The sequence below is a fragment of the Chlamydotis macqueenii genome, chromosome 2 (genome assembly GCF_036417535.1).
Source record: "Chlamydotis macqueenii isolate bChlMac1 chromosome 2, bChlMac1.mat, whole genome shotgun sequence".
Classification (NCBI taxonomy): Eukaryota; Metazoa; Chordata; class Aves; order Otidiformes; family Otididae; genus Chlamydotis; species Chlamydotis macqueenii.
The window spans coordinates 124,988,997-125,015,221 of NC_141557.1; the positions used below are offsets into that span (position 1 = coordinate 124,988,997).

The 26,225-nt window shown below is 33.7% G+C and overlaps 1 protein-coding gene across 5 annotated transcripts in view; it reads right to left on the reverse strand.

The window, feature by feature from the left end:
• ASPH (aspartate beta-hydroxylase) overlaps positions 1-26,225 on the reverse strand; it is a 112,220-nt gene that overhangs the window by 51,289 nt on the left and 34,706 nt on the right. For 4 of the 5 annotated variants that reach the window (XM_086740857.1, XM_086740861.1, XM_086740860.1 and 1 more), the window contains 12 exons: positions 19,655-19,744; positions 18,086-18,160; positions 17,418-17,579; positions 16,191-16,250; positions 14,506-14,562; positions 13,960-14,004; positions 13,150-13,185; positions 10,492-10,530; positions 8,967-9,011; positions 8,803-8,844; positions 7,371-7,418; positions 6,315-6,359 (listed from right to left, as the gene is read on the reverse strand). In XM_086740857.1, the coding sequence (XP_086596983.1) occupies positions 6,315-6,359; positions 7,371-7,418; positions 8,803-8,844; positions 8,967-9,011; positions 10,492-10,530; positions 13,150-13,185; positions 13,960-14,004; positions 14,506-14,562; positions 16,191-16,250; positions 17,418-17,579; positions 18,086-18,160; positions 19,655-19,744 (744 nt within the window). The remainder of the gene's footprint in view (positions 1-6,314; positions 6,360-7,370; positions 7,419-8,802; positions 8,845-8,966; positions 9,012-10,491; positions 10,531-13,149; positions 13,186-13,959; positions 14,005-14,505; positions 14,563-16,190; positions 16,251-17,417; positions 17,580-18,085; positions 18,161-19,654; positions 19,745-26,225) is intronic. The other variant, XM_086740858.1, reaches the window with a different exon arrangement.

Consider the following 26,225-nt stretch of genomic DNA (forward strand, 5'->3'; position numbering starts at 1 on the left):
ACACTAGAAAGACAAAGATATTCTTCTGTGTTTTATTGCAGCCAAACATTAAAACAGATTAAATATACATTTTTTTAATAGTCCTCTTGACCTTGCTCAGCTTGGCATTTTTTTGTAAACACGAAGCACGTAAAATCACATACCCAGTTACAAAATATTTAAAATTTGATCACAGCATAATATACTCTCACAGTCCCATAATTCTACAAATAGGCTGCCACTGATACATAAAAAGTCCTCCATTCACCCTCCTAAAATTATTCCCAAGCTTCCTCACAAAATATGGCTTTGTAAAAATTATTGCTCTGCAATTCACAATCACAGGTAATTTTACTAGAATATCCCATCTCAAACCACATCACAGTCTAAAAGTATTATTGCTTTCCTGAAAAGTCTAAAGAAATCACTTTGGGACATCTTCTGTATTTGTTGATCAGATGTAACGCTCACTTATGTGAGGTCTTACTGAAATTCCAAACAAAAAAAAAAAAAGACAAGCATACGTGATGCCCCTTTCACCATAAATGTAAGCAACTAAAAACGTGACTTCGAAACAGTGTTAACAGAAATTTATTATCTCCCTGTCAACCAAAAGGCAACCACTGTTAGGGTTACCAAATTGATTTTTCTTCTTAAATATTTATCTTATTTTATTTCTTCTAAGCTCCTATATCAGGCTTGGCAATTTCCTAAAATCACAGCAATTATTCCTGAGCCAAAAAGGAACATACGCAAAAAGCCAAAGAATAAAATATGTCTTCATAATTGTGGAACAGCAGCACAGAACAGGTAAAAAGTGCACCTGTTATATTAAAATTCTAAATCACTCAAAGTCTAAGTTTCAGATGTACCATTTACTATTATACATCTTAAATTGTCTAGTTATAGTTTACTAGTATATGTCTTAAATTCTTAAGGTTGAATTTCCAATGCTTTTTTTTTTTAAATAAAATTTACACGTCAAGTATTTACGCAAATTTGACTTTTTAAATAATTCACTGAATATAAAGCTTACTAAATCCAGCTTTGAGATCATTACACTGGTAGGCAAACTAGAAGAATTTTACTGAACTCAACTTGATTCCGGCAACTCGGTTTTGTTGCAATCTACACTGATTCCCTGCCAGGCTATTATGTAGTTTCTAGACATTTTTGCTTTAAAATTAAAATGTGCATAAATAAAGAGTTCTAATTTACCCGTAAAGGGTTTCTGAAAAAATTAATTTAGTAATCCGCCCTCTTACTAGTATGAATGAAACATACACATTTTGTAACTTGTTAGACTGTTTTAAAAACCACCTGAAAATCATGTAGTGTAACTGTTGACATAACATCAGTGCAAAGAGATACAAGTCAAACTTCACAGCGTAGTGTGTGCCTGATTAGTGTTTTCAATAAAATGCAGTTAGGCTGTACGCTATATCAGCAGTTATAAAACATTAAAACCTCATAATATTATATGTTTTACTTAACCCAATTGCTCTGTACATACTGTATGAATCCACAACAAAAGATATATATTAAAATCTGAAAAAAATGTACTTGCTGCTACGTTATAAATAGAATATTAACAATTGCTTGAACAGCACATAGGAAATGCAGCTCAAAGTTGCAACTCTGTCACAAACACAGAAGAAAGATAATGAATTCACTAAACTTGACCAAAAAAAAAAAATAATCAGACAGGAATGTAAATTAAACATCCAAGTGTTAAAAAAAGCTTACTAAAATGACAGTTGGCTACAATCAGTTTACAATATCTTAGTGTTCGTTCCCCAAACCCTGAACTGCTTGGTAATTACATCATAAGATCTATTAGAACCATCTGCTCCCCTTTTGTAGCGTATGGTTAGGGCTGGTCCTCCTGATGTAGGGACTTTTCTTTTGAAGCTTTAAGTATCTGAAAAAATAAGGGGAAATCTATATTAAAGGACCAACCATAACACAATTTACCCTAAAACAAACAAAAAAAAATCTTAAATACTAAAAAAATGCAACTTTGTATCAGACTAGTTAATTTGAGACAGCTATCATTTCTAGGAGCTATCATAATGAATATACACAAAGTTGCTGTATAAGGTGGGAAATGTAAACTTTTAAATCTTTATCTAAGCAGTAATTTTTTTCTCAGCATATGGCACTTCATTTACCTTGTAAAAGAAATCTAGGCCATATCACAAATACATTAAAACTTTTTTTTATTTTTTTTTTTTAAGTCAAGGACACGTGCAATTGGAAAAAAGGCCAGGGAATATGGAAGGGTCAAAGTTGTAAAATGAAAACTTCTCTACATGTAAGGGATTTCAGCAGTTGGTAAAATAAAAGCAGGGTTATAAAAATGTCAAGGACACAAGATGAAAGCAAGGAGGGGGAGAAGCAACCCTTAGATATTTTAAATCTAAACACATAGAAGAGAGATCAAAATCCAAATACAGAGAATAAAGGTATCCCAAAAACTGCAATATGTCTCCCTTAAAATACATCTCCAACAAGTACCACTCTACCACAACCACTATAATTTACATGTCGGTGTAAAACAGGATTGGTCAAAAATCCCAAATCAGCAATATTTCAAGCTGGCCTACCATAGCACTCAAGTGCATTAGTTTACAAAAACACAGACCGTAACTCTAGTTAAAATACCTTACTGCTGGAAAGTAATACTGGTAGTAATTTTAGAAGTAAACTTAGAGAACTGGAAAATAGTACATACCAATATCTAGAGATGCAGTTGCCTACTGTTATTTTTTTGTGATATGCCCTGACGTCAGTAAAAAACTTGAGTTGCACTCCAGCATACTCAAATCCCACACCTCATCTCTTCACTGGCAACGTGAAAATGTTCCTCACAGCTAAATTAATCCTCTGAACTATCTCCTGTTTTCTTTCCTGAATAAATTAAGTTCCTATGTTTCAGATAAAAATCAAACAACTGCTCCTAACCTGACACAAACTGGTGCCACCATGCTTCACACGAAGCTGCCTGAATTTATACTACCTGAGAATAAGGACTCTATAGTGACATTTCTAAGTATCTTTTACACTACCGGAAGTTATGCTTATTACATAAATAGATACGTCTTTCATATATGTAAAGAGTGCATATGTGTATATAGGTGTTCTTCATTCCGAAGAGAATTCTTGACTGTCTCCAGTACAATGAACTTTAATATTACTATTGCTGAAATAATAGGAAACACTAGCTTTGAACACCTGACAAAATCACATGAACAAAAGAGAAAAGAATTCTGACACCAAAAAACTCATAATGAATGCTCCATCAAAAATTAAAGAAAAAATAAAATCCCTGGTAAATATTAATTTCATATTCTAAGAGAAAAATGTGAGAATAATGTCGACTTCGAACTGAAATTTTCACATCCAAAACAAGGCAGGTAAAAATATTTAATAGTAGGAAAAAATAGTAATTTAATAGTAATGAAATTTTAATTTGTGGTCAGTAGTTTACTTATGTCCTGTTTCTTTTCTTAATTTTCATACATGCTATTTGAGTTCTACTTTATGTACTGACACAATAAGCTTTTTACAAAAATTGACAAAGAATGATTCCTCTGCCTTCAAAATGGTTCCCATATAACTACACAAACTACTGAAGATTCTTGAGTATGTTGGTACATTGTTGCAGATTTTGTGCTGATGAAATTATCTTTATTTTCTGCTTCCTTTAGGAAGAATCACATACATGCTACTTCTTATAGGTACTTGTGTGATTAATAACTGAATAAATACGTTTTGATTGATTCTCTCACTTTTTCCCATGAAGGCAAAAATAAAATATTCACTCCTTCCAGTGCTGCTATTAGTATCTATTTCCACAAGATACATCAGGATAGAGCTAACATACCCTTGAAGGCTAATTTTGTGGTTTAAAATGCATTGCACTGGTTTTGAAAACAACTGAAGGTAAAAATAATAAACCTAAAGAAACTTTTGAAAGGATCAGAAATACATACTATGTCAGAGTGAAACAAGGTATTTTTGATTCTAAAGGTGTTTGAAAACAGTAAGGACTCTCTTCAATCACAGTACAATAAAAGGAGAGCGGACAACTAGGTTCAATTCCACTCTTTTACGTGAAAGTCCACCTGCAATTAAAGGAGTGATTGACCCTTTGTACTTAGCACTGGTCAGACCACAATTTGAATACTGTGTTTGCTATCCCTGACTACAAGAAAGATATTGAGGTGCTGAAGCACGTCCAAAGAAGAGCAATGAAGCTGGTGGAGGGTCTAGAGAACAAGTTCCAAGGAGTGGCGGAGGGAACTGGGATTTTCTAGTCTGCAGAAAAGGAGGCTCGGGGAGACCTTAGCACCCTCTACCTCAAAGGAGGTTGTAGTGAGCTTGGTGTCAGCCTATTCTCCCAAGCAGCAAATCATAGAACAAGAGGAAATGTCCTCAAATTGTGCCAGGGAAGGTTTAGAGTGGATATTAGAAGAAATTTCTTCAGTGAAAGGGTTGTCAAGCATTGCAACAGGCTGCCCAGGGAAGTGGTTGAGTCACCATCCTTGGAGGTATTTAAAAGATGTATAGATGCAGCCCTTCGGGACATGGTTTAGTGGTGGACTTGGCAGTGCTAGTTTTATGGTTGGACTCGACGATCTTAAGGGTCTTTTCCAACCTAAATGATTGTATGATTCTAAACAGAATATCTGGAAAACAATCCACTACTGTACAATACAGATAAGATTTTCTTTTTTAATGAAGTTAGGAAATTAATTTCCTGCTGCAAGACCAAGCTCTAAATTACAGCACAAAAAGCAATAGAAATACGGTCCACAAAACCAAAAATTAAAGATTTCAAATTGTTACTTGGATTCTGAATGCAGTTTTAAAACAGTATATGTAAGTGAAGAGATTATTTCAATATCCTCATGTCAATACAACTGACACAGTGCCATGGAATTATTCACTGTTGAAGTTTTGCAATAGTCCTGTAAGAGCCTTTTTGTTAATTTAATCTTCAAGCAGCAACATTTTCTGACAACACATCTTTTCTTGTTCTACAGTTCCAACTTAAAGCACGCACAACAAACCACCTGAACACTACCTTTGCTGAACTTCTTGCCTGTGCTGTCAAAGGTAACTACTGCTTGTTCCTACACTGATTATAAGCTTTGGTTAAAAATATTTCATACTCATTATGAAACAAAATATTTTCAGATAAGGTATCTATTAATGAACACCCATGGATTCAAATACTTCAACACACCATGTGGCTGTTACATTATACAGCTTAGAAAGATCTCACAGATAACAGTTATGTATTGAAATGGGCATTTCAAATCACCTCAGTTAAGGTTCAGCATGTAAATTAAAACATGAACTAAACCATACCTCCAATCTGTACTGGGCAACCACAAAGGCCTCTGCTGGTTTTTTCACTTCTCTGGCTACTTTTGGCATGCCCAAAAAACAAATACAAATTTCCTTTCCCGCAAAATCCCACAGAATGATCTGGGCACCATATCACTTAAGAGCTTCCGCATACTGCAAAGATTAACTAACCCAGAAAGATGCTCAGGCTAATCAGAACGAAACAGAAAGATAGCTTTCAGGGCTCCTGGACTGCAGCTTCTGTGATTTACTGCCCAAAGATACAGCTCGGTGTTTCATTCAACACAACTACTTTGTTATAAAGAACAAACTAGCAATTTGTAATAATTAACTCCAAAAAGGAGATGAAATGTAACAATATGCAGTCTTCAAATTTTAAAGTCATTTAGCTACTCTGAAAATGGTTTTTGGTAAACACTATGTTTACTACTGTCAGGCAACAAACAAAAGAGCTGGAAGAGCTCTTGTTCTTAAATAGATCGGTTATGTCAAGAAAAATGTAATGGCATGACAAAACAGTTCTGTTTCCAAATCAGTGCCCAAAGAATGTGCCGCAGTTGGACTCTAATTCTGACTGATACAAGAGGATCAACGGTATCACTGCCCATGACTAGTTACTCTAGAAAGGAAATACGCACATATTTTGAGATCTGAAATTTTTGTATTTCTCTTTATAGCAAAAGTATCCAGCTCTGTTTGAAATAATCTAAAATGTATTAAGTTTTAAATTAAAATTGCTCACAGTTTTATTTGGAATGCTTCTGTATAACTCAGTAACTATTACTACCTTTTATCCAGTACAAGATTAAAATTATTGCTTCAAAACCAGGAAACAACTTTAAATGACAATAACGATATTCTTTAATCCTCTCCACAAAATAATATGTTTGCAAACTTTCCATGTAGCTATAGCTTCATTTTTGGGGGAAAAAAAAAACAAACAGTTAAGATTAACTTACCTGCTAGGTCATCATTTGAGTAATCCTCAGCTGGAACAGGTATTTCTGCAAGTCAAAATCGTACAAACAACTCAAACTGGATAGTTCTCTAAATATTTAAGAAAAGCTGCCTTTTTTCCCCCCTTATGCTCAAAACAGTGACCTATCAAGACTGCTTTATAATACTACTTTTGCAGAAGTGGGATGCAAATTTTCCCGAGCTGAATTTTTCCAGTGGAAAGATTAATACTTTGGTAAGCCAATGAGCAAATTGCAGGACTGCATAGTTTCAAAAACCATAGTTCAAAACACTCTGAAACTGTACTATCTGAAGCAGAAATCTCCCACAGCTTCACATGCTACTACAGCATGGGCTTAGAAAACATTCATATACTTAACTATGTTCCCAGCTGTAATTTTGAAATATTTGACTTCAAAATTCAGTTTTTGAATTCTGTATGCATTTTTAAATTAGTCATGTCACATATCCCCAGGTGCTATTATTTCCATTACTAGCAAACTGAAAATTGCACATAGCTCCTTATTCACGCATGGAGGGAGTCAGGCTCACCAGAAAAGAATTCATAACAGCCAGGATGCTGGCTGTAGACAATAAGAAGGATCAAAGAGATGGAAATACATTCTGTGACTCAAGAAGCCCATAAATAAAGTGCTCAATGCTGGGGAGACACTCCATTAAATCGTATTTCTTATGTATACTCTCTTTCCTGAATAAGCACTACCGACTGTCTGGTAGGAAACAGAGTATAGTAAATAATCTTCAGCCTCATATGACCTAAATATGGCCATTTTTATTGCTATAAGTTTTTCTGAACTGGGAGCACTCTCAATTTCTAAAACTGAAGAGTGCTCTGCAAGCTATTAAAATACTGTAATTAAAAACCCCAGGATGCTAGATTCCAACAAGACAGTTATGTTTGTCATTAAAGCAAAAAAGATGCAGAAAGTTATGCATGGGGATTTTTTTATTTTGCAGCATAGAATTCTATTCTATGATATTTATAATTATCTTTTTTTTTTTAAGTAGCAAACTGATGCAAAAGGTAGGACACAAACCTGATTCCTCTGGTTCAGCGGCAACAACATCTTCTGTATGTTTACTTTCTACAGTCACAAAGAAAGTAAGTGTTGAAAGTTACACACAGTATGTTCACAATTTTGCTCTCCACTAGCCACCCAATCAAATTAGTATCAAACAAAACGGAAGATTTAAACTGCAAAACAACAAACTAGGTTAACTTAGGAGTAGAAAAAAGGTACCGAATGTATTTAATGTCCAGAACTTTATCTCCTCTTTGTTACTGACTTCCATTGCTACTACAGCCCCAAAACTGATTTTGGTTACAATCATTATTAGTGTGAAACAATGTTTGTTTCTCCATTTAATTAGAACACATTTTGCAACTGGAAAAGCTAAATAAATATAGCATCAAATCCTACACACTGTGCTTAGACTGCTTAGATCCATTTGTTCTCACTGACCGAATTAACATCATGTTTGGGAAAAGTCTTGCTTAATGACATTTTTAACTTCTTAAAGCAAATCTTCAAGTTACACTCAACCGAGCACTCATTTAAAATTCCCTGACACCAGCACAACAAACAAAAATTTACAACTTAATATTTTTGAGTAGTAAAGTGAGAAATTAAAATACTCCATTCCTCAAATTGAAGCTCTAAGGACTTCATAAGAATATAATGAAGTTCAACAAGGCTAAGTGCAAGGTCCTGCACCTGGGTCAGGGCAATCTTCAATATCAATACAAACTAGGGGATGAAGGGATCGAGAGCAGCCCTATGGACATGGTGATCCCAGTGGATGAGAAATGGGACACAAGCTGGCAACATGTGCCTGTAGCCCAGAAACAAAACCACATCCTGGACTGCATCACAAGAAGCATGGCCAGCTGCTTGAGGCAGGTGATTCAGTCTACTCCACTCTTGCAAGACCCCACCGAAAGTACTGTGTCTAGCTCTGGGGTCCCTAGTACAAGATAGACATGGACCTCTTAGAGCAGATCCACAGTAGGGTCACAAAAATGATCAAAGGGTTGGAACTCCTCTCTTGAGAAGAAAGGCAGAGAGTTGGAGTTGTTCAGCCTTGAGAAGAGAAAGCTCCAGAGAGACCTTACTGCAGCCTTTCAATATATAAAGAAGGCTTATAAGAAAGATGGAGAGAGACTATATACTGAGGCCTCTAGCGACAGGACAACGGGCAATGGTTTTCAGGTGAAAGAGGTTAGATTGGACATAAAGGGAAAAAGTTTTTATGCTGAGGGCAGTGGGACACTCGAACAGCTTGTCCAGAGCAATTCTGGATGCCCCATAACTAGAAGTGGCCAAAGTCAGGTTGGATGAGGCCTTGAGCAAGCTGATCTAGTGAAAGATGTCCTATAGACCAGATGATTGATTGATTGTTTTAAATTATATTAACAAATACAAATGGAAGAAAAAAATGTTTTCTTTCACAAAACATAAAACCTCATACCTGACAGCTCTTTATCAGTATCAAAATCTTCAATAATTTCATCTATAAGTATAAAAAGAAAAAAAAAGTATAAAATGAGCTTTTTTTTTCCACATAAGATTTCAAAATGCATATATTTTATCAAAACACTCAATTTATCAAGATCAGAATTGCAAAATATATACCTGGCTCCGTGGCTTCATTCATCTCCTCCGGAAGATCCTCAACAGCTAAGAAAACATACAAGTTAGAGCAATAATGAAGTCAAGCCCTCAACTGATGAAACTTACATACAACACAAAGGAACAAAAGCTAGCATACAGTGTTTAACTGTTAACAGTAAATTGCTATAAACAAACAGGAACTTTGATGAATTTGAGGGATAAAAAAAAAAATAAATTACCTATTACATTTTCTTCCCTGTTTCACTAAAGAACTGTTGTATTCATTAGGTAGATATTTCAAAATTGTACCTTCCGAACAAATGTTGTTTGAATTAAGACACAGTAGCTTTAAGAACTGAATTTTTAAAAATACTCCTTAATCTTTCTAAGCATAATCAGTACTCCCACTTCACCTTTTGCAGCATCAATTCCATCTCCTAGACATACTAAAAAAACAAACAAAAGAAACCTATAAACATCTACTTTGAAAGTCTTTTAATGGGGATAAACATGCAATTCCTTGATGGGTCCTTCCCTCCTGAGGACAATGAGTAAGTTCAACTCAAATTATGGATACCACAAAAAAAATTAATTATTTTTAATTTTATTTTCTTTCCCTGCTCCTTGCAGGGGGATTGGACTAAATGACCTTTAAAGGTCCCTTCCAAGCCTAATGATTCTATGATTTGACTGTCCTCTTAAGGTTATGATCACAAAGATGACAAAACAGATACTTACAACTTATTTACACCAGAGAATTCCTTCAATTCAAATCTAACCCAAACAATTGTGTCTTTTTCAATCAGCTGTCTAAGCTGACTCTCAAAAGACCTGATATTTCAAGACAACAAAGTATACAGGACCCAGAGAGAGGACTGCAGATAAATAATTTTTTAATTGCTTCTGCTGGAAGCAAAGGACAAAGGCACTAGCAAAAAGTATGCATCAAAGCAGAGCTAGTGTTGACAGCTTGTAAATTTTTTAGTAATCTTAAGCACTAGTTACAAGGTTATGAGCAAGGCTTATGGCAGGCAGCAGGCTGAGTGTCTATGCTGAACTCCTGCATTCCAAATGTCCACAAAAAGCCTCACTTATGCCACTTTGTGTCACTTGAGACCCCAGGTGAGTTCAAACCTTAAAGATGAATCCTCAAGGATGGTATATTAACAGAAGGTGTCTCAGTTCACAGTAAAAACATAACTTTGTACCTATACAGGCTATAACTTACTTTTGTCATAACCGACAATATATTGTGATTGAAGATCACACAGTCTACACATTTCAATATATATAAAGGCTAAGTTAATTATTTTTATGCTAACTTTACTAAAATATTTCTCTGATTTCCAAAATCATTTATATTCCAAATAACATTTATTTTAGAGATATTTCTCTTTAATTACATATGAAACAAAGATTTGCTCATATTCTTCATATATAAAAACATCTATATATGAGGAGATGTGTGTGGGAATGTACACACACCCCACCCACCCACCTTTACGCACACATACATATATATAAACACACACACATATGTATATACCTGTATCTTGACTCTCAGTCTGCTTTTCATCTTGTGGTTCTGAAAGAAAAGAAAATAAAGTTCCTGGGTGGTTGATATGCATGAAGTACCCTAAAAATTGTTTTAAATTATATTAACAAATATAAATGGAAGAAAAAAATGTTTTCTTTCACAAACCATAAAACCTCATACCTGACAGCTCTTTATCAGTATCAAAATCTTCAATAATTTGGTTGTTAAGCATCCAGCTCATTTCTTTACTGAAAAATGCAAAACTCTCAAAGACTTTCTCCAGTTTTGGAGCCTGAATAGATATATGAACCTTTACTGGAGCTTGTAGTAGTAGAAATTCTAGACATAAACTAAATACAAATGTGAACATAATGATGAAATTTCAAGCATTTCTATCTAAACAGATGAAATACTGAAAACAATGACAACAAGAAAGCTATAATCCTGTACAATTGTTATAAGTCACCTATACTCCCTTTGAGTAAAGAGCCAGTCTAATTTTTGTAACTCCGAGGAAGAAATAGTTCAAGAATATTTATTACTTTACTTTAGGTAATGTCTGAAAACAGACAAAACGCTATCCATTATTTGTCTGAATTTTCAATATACATTTATTGTGAATTTTAGACCTAAAGTAGCTCAATATTCATCTGGTGTTTTGGATTAATTTCATTATCTTAACAGGTATTAACCCTCATTTGAAAAAGTTTATTTACATGTTTTTTTTAAAAATAAAATCTTTCTACTATTGTTTTATCTTAAAAGGCACTAACAGTCACTTGGCTCCTCCTCCAGACTTTACTGCACATTCTGTAAAAAAAGAGGTAGAACCCTTAATTTCTAAGAAAAATTACAAACTTGCTTTCTTTCTCTCTTATTGCTATGAACTGTATAAAACTCTTTCTAGAACTACTGAAAGTTGCGCACAATAACTGAGTTCCTGTATTGCAAGTTACATGATCAACCCATTTACATACTTCACTGTGGGCACATACTCTAATTTCAACCAAAGAATTTTTAGCACTAGCAATAACTGCAGAGGGTGTGAAGAAACAGTTCCTTTCAATACACTAGACACATAAAATGGGTGCAGCCTACCATAAGCCTTCAGCTTCTTCCAACACTATGCAAGGCAGAAGTGATTAGAGGAAAGGCAATCCTATTAGAGCTGGCTGCTGATCTGAATTAAGAGTCAAGTCATACAATGTAAGAGTCAGAAAAGAAACTGAACTGCTCTGGCCAACAATCATCTTGGCACTGCCCCCCTCAGCTTCCTAAGAATTTCAAAAAGCACCAGGATTGGAGAAAACATTACATCAGAAAGTCTGCCAAAAGATGGGAAATGCATCTTATAGAGATAGAGAAGATACATTGACTCTAGAATAGAGAAGCTTGTACTTCTGCTGATTTCTGAGACATCTGCACTTGAAGCTTTAAAGTGAACCTTCTTGTGGATGTGAACTGCAGTTCTGTAGCTAATGTCAAAACCACAAATTTCACATTTGAGAGAAATATATGTCCACTATGCCCTCCATCTCTTCTTTCACTTTAGAAAACAGGCGCTAAAAACTCTTCTCCAGAAAAAGATCAAATCTGTTTCATTTTCAATCCAATCCAAAGTATGCTGAAAAGTATATGAAAGATGGGCCAGGAGATAACAGGGACAAAAACTAGGTACTACAACTGCTAAAACAGTGTCTAGTGCACACTAATGAACAAATTACAACTCCTGTGCTCTGAAACTGGATAGACTGAACTCAGAAGCAAAAAACTGTGTGTCACAGAAAGACAGCCTCACATCTTTCAGCACATCTTCAGTGACATCCATGGTTGGCTTGGTTAGCTTAAAGCTTAAAGCACTGACAAGATAAGATGGGCTTGTAGGACTGAGTGTGATTAGACTGTCTTCCCCAGTAAGTGTTTCTCTCTCATCTTTTCTAGGGATCTTGATAGCAATTTCTGATTCTGACACATCGATGAGTGCCTAGAAATAAGAGTGCCTGTACACAGGTCTATCCCTGGAACAAACAATGACATTCCAAATAGTTTTGTAACTTCATGTAACTTTCAAGGTGAGGGGGAGATTAAAATAAAAAAATTCAATCAAATCTTGCAAGTGCCAAGAGTACTCAATGCTTCATCTCATTGGTCTTTCTCTTCTACACTCCAGGCCGGAGTTCTGAAATAAAACTCCTCTAAAAAGTACAAAGGAAGCATTTTGCTTTCTCTCACAAGCAGAATGTCTTGAAGGGAGAACTTGAAAGCAAGGCAAACTTCTGCTGTGAAAAGGTGAACTTTTAACATGAGAAAATACTGAGCTATACATATGCCACAAACCACAGCTGACTTGGACAGGGTTTCCATGAGAAGGAGAGCAAGCAAAGTCTTCAACATTCTTATGTCACAGAAGCACAAAGTATGACAAAGAGAATCAATATTGGCATATAACCTACACGCATACTCCACACTTGTTCCAGTGTTGAAGACAGATTGATTGCTTACATATATATGGAGTTTGAACATAAAAAAAACCCACCCAAAAACCTTAACTGAGAAGTTGCAAGGTCATGTGACAGCATAGAAAATTGTAAGACAAAGTAATTTCACTTTCATATTAATGAAAGACTTTGATAACTGTCATTTCCCTAAACATAACAATTGTCATACCATGCTCTTCGTTATAATCCCCGTGCACTCTATCCTCTGTTTAAAGAAATTGAAAAAAAAAATCATATGAAAATTCATGGAATTTTAAACCAATAAATACATACAAATAATACAGTGCCAAGTTTATTCAGGACAAAAAAAGATATTCAAAATTATAGTACTATATATTGCATTAAAATTAATAAGAGTTCAACAAAGGTGAAGATTTCTAAAATATCCCGCAAAAAGAACAGAATAATTTTCTGACATCACAAGAATCACAAGATAGACTGAAGATGAAGTACTGTCAGTAGGCTTTTCTCATACAGTTCACGAAATAATCCACAAATTAGCTGCAATTCAGAACAGAAATAATCATAAACAATTTCTATACACAGCAAATTCTACAATGGAATGTTGGAATCCACTTGTTATGGTTTGCTTGATTTTTAATTTTTTTTTTTTTTTTTTTAAAGAAACTACTTTTTTTTCCTGACACTTATCACATTAACTTCAACATCTTCGGCAGATTCAAGTTATTTTTTTATCCACAGAAACTTTTCTGCAATTTAAAATACAAACATCCCTTCTCCTGGAAATGTAATCCTAAAAATTTTATTGTTCCCATTTGGCTGATGTTACCGAAAAGTAGTATTCATATAGGTCTTTGTATTTTTTCAGAATGTATATAAAAGTACAGATGTAACAACTTACTGAGGAACTGATGCTATGTACAAGCTCCAATATCTGGGTTTTTTTTTTTTTTTGTCCTGGTTTGGTGTCAAAATTCAATGAAACTTCAATAAAAAGAAATGAGACTTTAGACTGTACCTGTGTAATGTTCAACAGGATCTTCTATTATTTGCTCAGAATCACCTTGAATAAAAATATTTAATATTTTATATTCTAATCAAATTTTCATGCAACAGCTGAATAGCACAACAGAAGTTTAGGTCATATATTTATGTCAAGAATAACAGAACTAAGCATACTGAGTTAATACTACAATTTTTAATTTAAAAATGACAGCTGAATTGCAAAACTCATCCAGGTGCTACACTAAGTCATGCAATATAATAAGGTCATGCATATTTGTATTTAGGCTTAAAATTAGGAATACAAGTAGGTCTTCAACGATCTATTGATTAGGCTGGAAAACTACTGACAGAACAAGATTATTTAGGTAAGTATTTCTGGATTGGATTAGTCGAGTGTTGTGTTTACAACCGCAATGGTAACACAGCTGCAAAAATCACACTGACTTAAAACTACTAGAAAAACAGTTTGAAAACAGTCAATATGACATATTACTTTGAAGCACGTTTTTAAAAGTATAAGTGATTCTATTATAATTTGAAGACATGAAAATTTACAAACCTGGAGCTTCTGGTTCACTTACTGTCTTTTCCACATCCATATCATATTCATATGAAACTGTAAATTAAATATGAAAAGATAAATATTTTTGAAATTAAAAATATAACATGTTTTTAATACTCGATTATTTTAACTTGCATCCATAAAGTGTCTGTCAGTCGCTAAATGTAGCTCCCTAGTTGAAAATTGACAAATTGAAACCTTACACACAGACACCTGCAACTTGACACATGGCAATCCAATGGAAGGCGGTGGGCCACCCTCTCTTCTAGTCCTCTGTTATACGTCAGTATGAAAACTAGATCCACAAAAGCCATTAGTCTCCATGAATATTTTTCAATAAATCATCTAATATGAATTTCAAAATGTAATCTTCCCCTATTCTTAAAGTTCTAAAATAGCTTCTTTACTAATGTGCAGGAAGACCACTGGTGATGATCTACAGAAAACAAAATAAAAGCCAGAAATCAGACCTTGAAAAATATGTACATTCACTTCTGGCATCACAGATTTAGAGCAATTTACTTTTTTTCACTGCATAGCTAAATACATGGATTATTTTCCTCTGCAACTACAATTCTTTGTGATGTTATTAATATAGTCAGTAAGAAACACTTGACAACACATGGTACTGAAGGTAAAGTAACTATCCTTTTACTTTGGAAACATTGCAGCTTGGATTCTAAATCAGTAGCTGGAAAGCAGTAATCTCCTCAAAAGACAGGAATAAGCAGTTTTAGCTGTATCAAACAAATAAAAGCATTTTTTCTGTCATATTTGGCATCAAACAAGACTATAAAGTCCAGAACTAACACTGAGCCAAAGATAAGTAACTTAGTCCAAAACCCAAATCAATGTCTAATGCAAATGGAAGAGGCTATCTGTGCTATAAAGAAACATTATTAGCATCTAGAATAAGATACTTAACAGATAGCAGGGAAACTGTAATATCCACCTAATGTTTCTTCATAATGGGGAAGATGAGCTAATGCCATTGAATATGGTATCAAGCACAATATGAAGATAACTATAAGCTAATTGGATTAGTCCAGGCAAAACTTTAAAAAGCTTTAAGGATGAATTAAGGTGTGCAGAAAGACAGTGCCAAGGATAGTTCAGAATAAAATCCTTGGTGCTGACTCATTCTCTGATAGTATAATCTGCCATAAAGAAACAGTCCTGAAGGAAAGGTTACAAACTGGATGCTTCTGAAAGGTGCCAGGTTCCATCTGAGAACACAAGTTTCTGACTCATATCAAGAATAACAGGCTAGGACGACCTCAGCACTGTAGACTGTAAGAAGACAGTAATATAAGCAATAAATCTCATGCTTGTTTTCTTAGACTGTACAACTACATCTCTCTTTCATATTCAGATCCTAATCATACACAACAGCCAAAACCAGATAAAAAAGTAAAGATTATGGTTTTGCACAAATGAAAGCAAAGTTTACATACCTATCATCCCTTCTTTTTAAAAACCATTTGCAATAGCAAATACAATACAGTCATCTCAGTCAGAGTAAAAATATCCAAGACAATCAAGAACAGTTGTTTGGAGAAAAAACATTTTCAAAATTACGTATTACTACACCAGTCTAAACTTTTCTGTTTTGCTTTCTCATATAGTTTGCTACGTTTCGGCAGAAAACCAGTATCACTGAGTTTGGAAAAACAAAATTATACCTGGAGGTTCATATGGTTCAGGCTCCATTACTCCAAGATCATCTGCCAAAAGATGAGCATCTGAGAAACAAACGTGCATTTGCAAATTTTAAAATTCTAAAATCAATACACAATATCAAACCCTACAACAGAATATTATGTAAGAACAGAGACAAACTTCTAAGCAAAGTACTTCTAGAGCCAGAAAGATATGTATATAGATTGAAATAATAAAATTATGTTTATTTAATATATATGAAAAATACTGAGTGTGTATACACACATAAATTTTATACATATTTGCTCAAAAAAAAAAAAAATCACTCTACAATTTCCGTATAAATGTAAAGAAAATAGAATATATTCACTTTCCCTTCTTTATAGTAATTTTAAAGATTTAAAGTAACTGGAATTTGAATACTTCATCTATTCCCCTACTTTAACTTGTATTGTGGATGAACAGAAGAGATACAGAAAGAAGGAGGTATAATAGATCTAGACTGAAAAGAATTACTTCAGTTGTGAAGAAGTAACCTCAGTGTACTTCCAGCAATCAACTTTTAGAAGACATCAATTACATGAGGTTTTCAAAAAGAGGAATTAAGATATATGTAAAATTTTCAGTACTGCAGATAAAAAGCATTCAGAAATATTTTTCCTCTCAGTTGGATTTAGATCATATGATTCTGCTTTAATACTTTGATGACAAACAATTTTTAACATCCTATCAATGCCTCAAGGCAGCAGGATATGAGCATCATCTTTATACGATGTTATGTTCCCAGCAGGACTTGCAAAATAGCTCATGTACAACATTCTCTTAGCCACATTAGAAGGGAAATAGAGTGAGAATAAGCCTGTCTACAAAAGATTGTGCTAATAAACTCTTCTAATTTAGTTCAATAAAGTCCAGAAGCAGACTCCATACAGGTATTATAGAAGTCCCTCTACTGGGGAGAGATATACATAGCTGGAGCACAGATTAATTTGTTCGACTGAAAGCCAATACAGCAGTAAGTAAACAATAATATATAGTTACCTGGATTCCAAAATACATGGCATTAAAATATCACATTTTGATTTCTTAAAAAATATTTACTTGCTAAGTAATACTTGCTGTGTTTGACATTTGCTAAGTCTTTATTGCAAGCAGAAATTAAAAATCAAGTTTTTAATGAGACTAATTTCCTTTTGTCTGTTCTTATTTTGGCAAAATTTAATTTAAAATCTATTTTGTCATTCAGATACCTTTCTGAACTGAGTCTGGTGTCTCATGTGCTTCCGGCACTTCATTCCCTAAGTCTCTGAACAAGTCATCTGTTGTAGGAGCTTCAAAACTTTCTCCACGGATTTCTTCCTTCGCTTGCCACTGGTCATTTATACCTTCATCTACATCTTCGTGTTTCTCTCCTAATCAGTAATATAGATTGTTAGAAAACAGATTCTTCAGTAAACTCTATACCAGCAAATATTCAGTCTTCAGCACACTCTGTGTTTTGCTACTAGTCCCCAAAGGGGACAAGGAGAGGGACCAGATGACTTATTTGCACCTTACAGCAGTATAAAACCAAAGTATCTGCACTGACTTTCCAGTGCCACCTTTGCTCCTGGAGAAAATCATAGTAAAAGCCATCTCCATTTACCCATTTTTGCACTCCATGCAGTATTTTGAGGAAGTTTCTGTCAACTGACTGATTTGAGCAATTGCTGACAAACACCTCTGGGTAAGGGACCACAGTTTTTGGATCTGGTGACTGAACATTCTGAATTTTCTTGAAAATGACAAATTAGCTGATTAGAATGTTTTGTGCAAGCAAAAGTACTTTAAATGCATACCAAAACCAGACTCTGAGATCCATCTAGTCTATGGCAGTATTTATAAATTCCTCAATGATTTCTAAGTGTTAATACATTACCAGGCTGGGAATGGAGATCTTCATGAAGAACAGACTGTATTTCTTCTTCCAATTCTACATCAGCATTCTTGTGCTCTAAAAGGATTACAAATTGCAGTGAAGGTAAGTGCAAAAGGCAAAGTCTAAACGTTAGCTCAAGGCTTGCAGCTTTTAGTAGCCTCCATAAAGTTCTTACTCCATTCTATAAAGTTACAGAGAGATCGACTTGGTGAACCTCTGCAACTCACGCAATTACAGAAACAATTTGGTTTTGCTTACTGGCCAATATGGAAAGTATTGCACCAATCACTTCAGATCCATTCTGAAGATGAATTGGAAGAATTTATCTACACTGGATTTTCTGCACATATCTTTTTCTCAGTCGCAGCAAAATTATTAACTTCAGGTAACTATTCAAAACAAGAATTTTCTTCTAAGTAATTATTTAACTAACACTTTCATCCATTACTTTCCTACAATTTAGGCAGCAGCATGTCATAATTGACAACAAAATGTCACTTGCAGAAGTGCAGTTTTGTTAGCTTTATAAACAGTGAAAATAGATACTAACATTACAATATCAAGGTCTTCTGGCAATTAACAGCAGAATAAACGACAAACTGATTTCAGGGACAAGTGATTGTCATCTAACTCACCAGCCCAGGACATAACAGGGATTTGTATGAAGCATTGCCTTTATATAAATGTCCTGAAATTAACATCGAGAAACTCACAAAACCAAATCATAGCTGCATTTTTCATATACAGATCCAAAATGTTACCAGTTATGGGGAGTGGGAAGGAAATAACATCTTAACTTGATATATTTTATAAATGATAACTGAAGAAAAGTAATGCAAGTCTTTTAAAACAAATATACTCCATTTTATTGACCACCTGCTCCATATTTGTGAGTTATTGTGTTACGTTAAATAAACACCAAAATAGGCCTCTTCACAGAACAGGAAAAAGTATATTATCTCCAAATTATATTAGAAATATATTTTTCTTGAATTTCTTTTGAATCTAATAGATGTTACTAATACTTACTGGGCTTTAAAAAAAAGTTTAAATTATTTTTTTCAACACGAGAAGCTGTATTTATGATAAACAGTTGGGTTTAGTAGAAAAGTGAATATTTGATCAATCTTATCAATTTGATTGTTGGGAAGTTTTTTGTTGTTTTTGTTTTGCTGGGGGACTTGGGGGGTTTGTCTTTTTTTTTTTTTTTTGTAATTAAGATGGACAATCTGCTGTTATTCTGACTGAGTACACTGTTGCAAATGTATCAAAACCACAACTCTACACAAGCAGAAAGTTATTCTGGTATCATATGGCTCCAATGGTAACCATGCAAGGTGACAAGAGTACCTTCTATACATTTAAATTATAAACTTTCCATGGTCAGTGATTTATATAAAGTTATCAACATATAAATTATAGTGGATAAGCAACACATAAAAGCCATGAAAGATTTATTTTTCTACCCAAAGAAATAACACAATGAGCTTGCAGGCCAAGGAAACAGAACTGTAATTCAAATGAAGTATCATGTCTTTTGTTTCACCTATAGTTTATGAAAGGCTTTACCTGATTCGACATACAACTTCTCAGCAGGCTGGATGGTCTCCTCAGACTCTGGTGATGCCGGCTGTGCTGGGACAGATCTTTCTTTAAGGCCTGCATTTTTCAGTTATAATGTTAACTTTATGCTCCTTTTGATCTGAGTCAATTATAAACTAAGAAAGTTGTTTCAATTAAATTAACTGACATTAAACTCTCCAAAATGTATTCAAACAATTAATCACAATTACAGGGCTGTCCTGATATATGGTGATATATACAAAAACTAAAGCATATTCAAGATAATAAACAGATGTTTTGAAGACAAACATACAATAAGGGGAAAAAAAGGGACAGAAATTTGAACACTTGACTTTATTTCAAAGTGACTCAACAAATGAGTATGCTATCCTCAACATCTCTTCAGTACGCAGATGAAAAATAGAAAGCAGGGTTTTCCCTTTGGGCAAGAAGTGCCTCATATGATGAATTTTATAGGTTTTACAAACAACTAATTTGAACTTTAAAACATGTTGCTCAATGAGAAGAGGTCATCTAAATTAATATGTTAAATCTTCAAAGATCTGATGAAGAGAACTGTAGTTTCTTCAAAATAAGGTAATATCAACCTCCAGTTTCTTATGACAACTAAATTACTACAGAAAAAGTATGACTGATGGAATTTCACCACTAAGATGCTTACTATCCATACCATAGAGTCTTTCTAGATCAAAACACAATGGAAAGAAAGCAATCAATAACAGCAATGATCAATACCATGGTAAGAGATCTTAAGATACCACATCTCTTAAGAAAGAATGTATTGGAATTAGCCTAATCCTCCTCTCAACTATTCTTTGCAAAGGATTCAAGCAATACTTAAACAAGACAGGTTCAGACTGGATATAAGAAAAACTTCCGCATCCCAACCTCCTGCAACCCCCTCCTGCCATGAGGACAGTCAAATGAGTGGAAAAGGCTGCACAGAGAGGTTTGGAAAGTTTTGTAGACCACACTAGATAATGGCCAGCATAACCTGCTCATACCTCTGAGACAACCCTGTTTTGAGCACGATGTTGAAATAAGGATCGCCTGAAGTCCCTTCCAAAAAGGAATTCTCCTATAATTCCATATCATTTTTCCTGGGTTCATATTTAAGTATAAATTCCAAGGTCAATTAAGATAAAATTATGATTCTATGTAAACTATCTTCTTAAATAAACAAGTTGTCCAAAACAAACTAGTTTCTCAAGAGCTGTATGCACAGAAATCAATATTTAAGAAATAATATTTTAGAAAGAAGAGGCTACCCTGTAATGAACACTCATGTAGCGCTAACAAGCTTGTAAAAGTAATTTTAAGTGGAACAATATAAATATTATATTTAAAGTCAGTCAATTAAAAAAAAAAAAATTACCAGGTCTCTACTAAAGTCAAACATACCTCAATACACATAGGACTAGTATGCCTCAAAACAACGTTCTGTAAACCACAGAGATGTTATTATTTTATGCATGAACTTGCATACATTGCAATACATTATGCATGTATTATTTTCATTAACCTACATAAGTAAAGGGAACAGGAATAACATAATTAATTCTACTTATATCTTTCCATATTATTTAAATTACATGAATATAAGCAGTTAGGCTCTATCTAAAAATACTGCAACTAAGAGTGCACTACTATGGAGTAATTATCAGAAGCGAGAAGATAAAAGCCAAATTCACACTTCACTTTTTGCCAGTTTTCTCTGTGTCATTGAAAAAGCCCTGTAATATTAAAAAATGTTAAGACAGTCACTTTTTGCTGCAGTAATATTAATGGCTACAAGAGTAAGAAGTTACTTCCTTCTACAATCATCTTTAACTACAAATGGAGACAAAACCAGTTACTTATATTAGCCACCATCACACACTTCAGAATTTGGAAGCATAGAAACAGCAACCCTACTTTCACAAAAATAATTCACTTCCCTTATATACACACATGTCCTTAAATAAGTCTTTGTAGCCTCTGATAACCCGTATCTCCAATTCCAGACAACCACTTGCTCTGCTTCATGAATAAATGGATTCAAAAGATAGCCAATACTTGACAGCCAACAAGCACTTAGGGTGTATAAAAGGAAAGAAGGTACTAGCAAGAGTATTTCTTTGTTTTGCTTGTGCATTTCTCAAATTTGCTTTCAAGCTTTTTAAACACATCTATTGTATTTATCACTGATTGCTATTCAATTCTGTTGAGTATGTAACAAGTTAAGTAATTTATTTTTTGAAAGATAAGATTTTCTCTCTTTGTTTTATTAAATTAAATTCATACTCTGTTTTCATTTGTGTGGTGCATTTTGAGCTCATGTGGTAACTTGTCATGTTAAGTTGAATGACAAGAATATTTCATACAGATATACAACAGCACAACAGATCTCCGAGGCAAAAATCTCATTTTATTGTGTGACTATCTGCAGTGCTGCTGAAATAAAACGTTCTTTCACGAAAAAAAACAAAACAAAACAAAACCAAAACCCCACAACTTTTTTAGAACCAGGTAAACTGTGTGTCATAGATACAACAATATGTTAATCAGAAAGGCAACTCATTCCAAATTCTACTCCCAGATAGTTACAACTTCTGTCACATTAGGGGAGAAAATAAAAAGTGTTGTGCACTATAGCACTGTGCCATCATTCTTGAGAAGTGTGATTTGAGTACTCCACTGTCAAACATATATTTTAATATCTATCAGAGCAAAGATTAATAAACACATCTATCATCACCGAAACCTAAAAGAGAACGCTCATTATGCAAGTGCATTTAGTAGATCTTCATTCTGTCGAGTTTTTTTGCTAAGCACTATGATGTTCATAACACACACATCTTCTCCCTCCTTCACATGTATTTAAATATTTAGAGAATAGCTCGGTATATCATCTCTGTTAATTATCTAGAATCTTAAGCTACTGTACTATTTTCTACAGTTTTCATTTGAAATTTTTTTCCAAAAGTTTCCTTTAAAAAAAAACAAAAAAAAAAAAACCAAAAAAAACCCCAAACAGATTATATCTTATCCTCTTACCACATCTTATACCTCTAGGGATCAAAGCATCTTACAGAGACACAAATGTGCTGTATCAAAAGTCTGAAGTAAGTGTACTGCTAGCTGTGATACACAATATTTAAGCAAAACCACTAACAGAATCAACCTTCAGGACTTTAATCCTACAACGTCGCCCACATGCATATACTCATGTTCAATTTCACTCCCTAGTTTTGTCTTCTTTAAAATAATACTGCAGTATAACAACAATAAATCTTCAACTTTCAATATAGATTTTTGTTCTGAATCTTGTGTAATTTTATTGTGCAATTAATATTTCAATACACTAAGGGATATTATTTGTCTAGTAAAATTAGAAAATATTTCTCTCCCATAAACTTGAAAGCAAGTATAGATTCAATGACATACTGAAATATCTCTGCAGAAATGTTCTGTAACTTTCTTTATTCTAATGAGATCGCTGAATAAATCATTCCTCAGTGCTAAAAATACAGAATATACAAGAGCAAACTAACACAGAAGCTTGCTTACAAAAGTATCATGCACTTGAAAAGTGTTGTCTGAAGAAAATAATAGTTGCAAAATAATAATGTAAGCTGTTCTCTAATCAAGTTCAATCAGAATACAGTAGCAGTAGCATATAACTTTGTAAAATGTAATTGGAATCCAACAACACCCATCAATGGTGAAACAGGTCACCTAATTTTCAGAAGTATTCATTACCACAAGCTTGGAAAAATCAGGACAACAGTCAACACAGTCAACTGAAAAGTGACAATGAATCAAGTTTTCAACCAAAAGATACATAAAAAGATAAATAAATAAAAGGAAGGAAGGAAGAATAGCAGAAGGTATTGTCATAGGATCAATAAAGAAAAGTGTTGCAACGTCTTGGTTGAATATACACTGAAGTCTCATAAATAAATGCAATGCTAAAGTTGGCTTGAATGTTTGTGTAGAAATAATTTTCTCAGTCTACTTAGGAAAAAAAAATTTAGCAGGGAATAATTTACATTTATTTGCTAAGTTCCTCTGACAACACATTCTATTAACGCTCCTCGTGGTTGTTTTTGCAAAACAGAGATAATTTCTTGTGAGTTTCCACTACATATGTCCAGATAATCCTCTTAATATTGCTCTTAAACTTGCATTCAATATACAACGTAACACTTTCATCCACACACCAAGAAAATGGCATTTTAATACAAAGAAACAAAGAAAGGGAAAAAAACCAACCCCAAACAGACTTAGAGTATGCTTGAAGTCATTGTCAAAATTTGATATTTTTGTTTTCAATACACATTGTTAGCTATGCACATCAACATATGTACATATTTGAGTTTCAGAGCAGACATTTTTGTTTTGTGTTTACAATGTCAGTACACACTTAACAGTTTTTAAAAAATTATTATATATTGCCTTTGTTCACACTTATTTCCAGAAAACATTATGTTCCTATTACCATATTTACCACATTTATATAAATATGCTGAATTTCTCATTCTTGAGGTCTGTTCCTCATTAGCAGAGCTGGAACTCTATTTCTTTTCTTTCTTATCCTCCTTGGATGGGTTTTTAACTATCTTTTTTGTTTCTTTGTCTTTTCCCACCTGAATAGTACCATCCTTTTCACTGGCTGATTTTTTTATAGTCTCCTTGGGTTTTACATTTTTGTCTAGGCCTTTTTCCTTTTCCTTTCCTTTGTCTCTTTTAGCTTTGTCAGGATCTTTCTTTAATTTATTCATATCAACAGCTTTCTTGTCTTTTTGATCAGCAGCATCTTTTCCTTTCCTGGCTTTCTTTTTTTCTTCCTCATCTTTAGTTTGCTCCTTCTTGGATTCCTGCTTCTCCCTTAATTTCTTGAGAGGTTCTTTAACAGCTTCTTTTACTTTTTAGTTTTTCATTTAAAAAAGAGGAAATGTTCAATAAGAGAACCATTCTTAGATCAGAGAACATCTTATGAACAACTATGCAAAAGCTTTGATTGAAGTCCTACTTAACGTTTGTTAGACACCAATTTAAACTTGTATAATTAACTACTTAAGCTTCAAGCAATTTAAATAAAGTATTTTTGACTTTTAGCAGTATCTCACACCATGCAGCCAGCCAATAACCTTAGCTTATTGCAATTGTATCCAAATAAAGAACTAAGCCATTGAAAACCATGCCTCTGTTATCTTACTGCTAACTTACTTCTGCAGAATGCTAAAACCAGTTTTGTCTGTGAGCATGAAAATCACAGTAAATTTTGAATCTTTGACAATGTTAAGACAATTGCAGGATCTAGAAACATCAAGAGCATCAGCAAAATATTTTTTTTCCCAATTTTCTAAAATGATAAATGAAAGTGTTATAACACCACAAATGTATACTACAATATTTTATCCATTATACTTTTACCTCATTGTTACCTCAGATTAAGCCAAGACTTTAAAAAAAAAAAAAATTAAAAAATGTATCTGAAGTATATATTTTACAAAAATAAGAAATAAGTACACAACAATTAAGAAGAAACAGCAACATCTTTCTTTTTTTTTTTGGAGTTGTATCTCTTGTGCTTATTTTCCCTATATCAATTCACATTTGGGTGTGACACAGTATCTAGATAATCAGAAGAACAGTCAGAACAGCATCCTTGCAATTTAAAATGTTCAATGTTTACTTCCACTTTGCTCACAGTTTCGAAAAAAAAAATTGTCAGTACAAGTAGCATTCTCCAGAATAAGGAATTTTTAACTCAATAAAAATTCAGAAAATTTTCCATTAAATCTCTCCATGAAGTATTTGTATTAATTTTAAAATTAATACTCCCACATTATCAGAAAAGCAATAACAAAATACAATCACTCCATTTTTATTCAGACTTTTGAGAGAAACTGCAGTCTGTTGAGGTAAAAAAACAGGCAAGTGATAACACTTCTCCTGTAACATCTGCCTCTAACTGCTGCATAACACTTCTGTGAAGTGAAAAATTCAATCACACAGCTCAGTCTAAAGGTAATAACATCACATTTCCTTCCAACTGTTTTTTGGCAGAAAGCATTTGAAATATATCATACCATTTCTTCATTCTCATATCAAACACTAAGAAACAATCCCAACGTCAAGAATGAATTATTAAATGACATTTATTACCTTCATGGAAACACACAATTTGTCTTATGAAGTACAATGTAGAACAAATGCTAAAAATTTCAACTTGCATGCAAGATGCTAAGAAAAGTCACATTCACAGAAGCATGAGAGCTTCCCTCAGCAAATGCACTTTTTTTCCTAATGAGACTCTGCATTACATATAGTGTGCTTTTTTCACATACTGCTAGGAAAAACACATTAAAGTTTAAGCACCTTTAATGCAACAAAGAGACTCTGTTCTTTACGTAGCACGATGCTGAGTGGAGATAACTGAGCACATCTGAAAAGCTAAGCACCTGAAGTACATCTGGTACTTTGGTGTTTTGCTGATGCTTATTAGTTTTTTTTAGTTTCTCTGTGGCACTGAACACATTTATATCATTATGTTCTGTTCATACAGCAA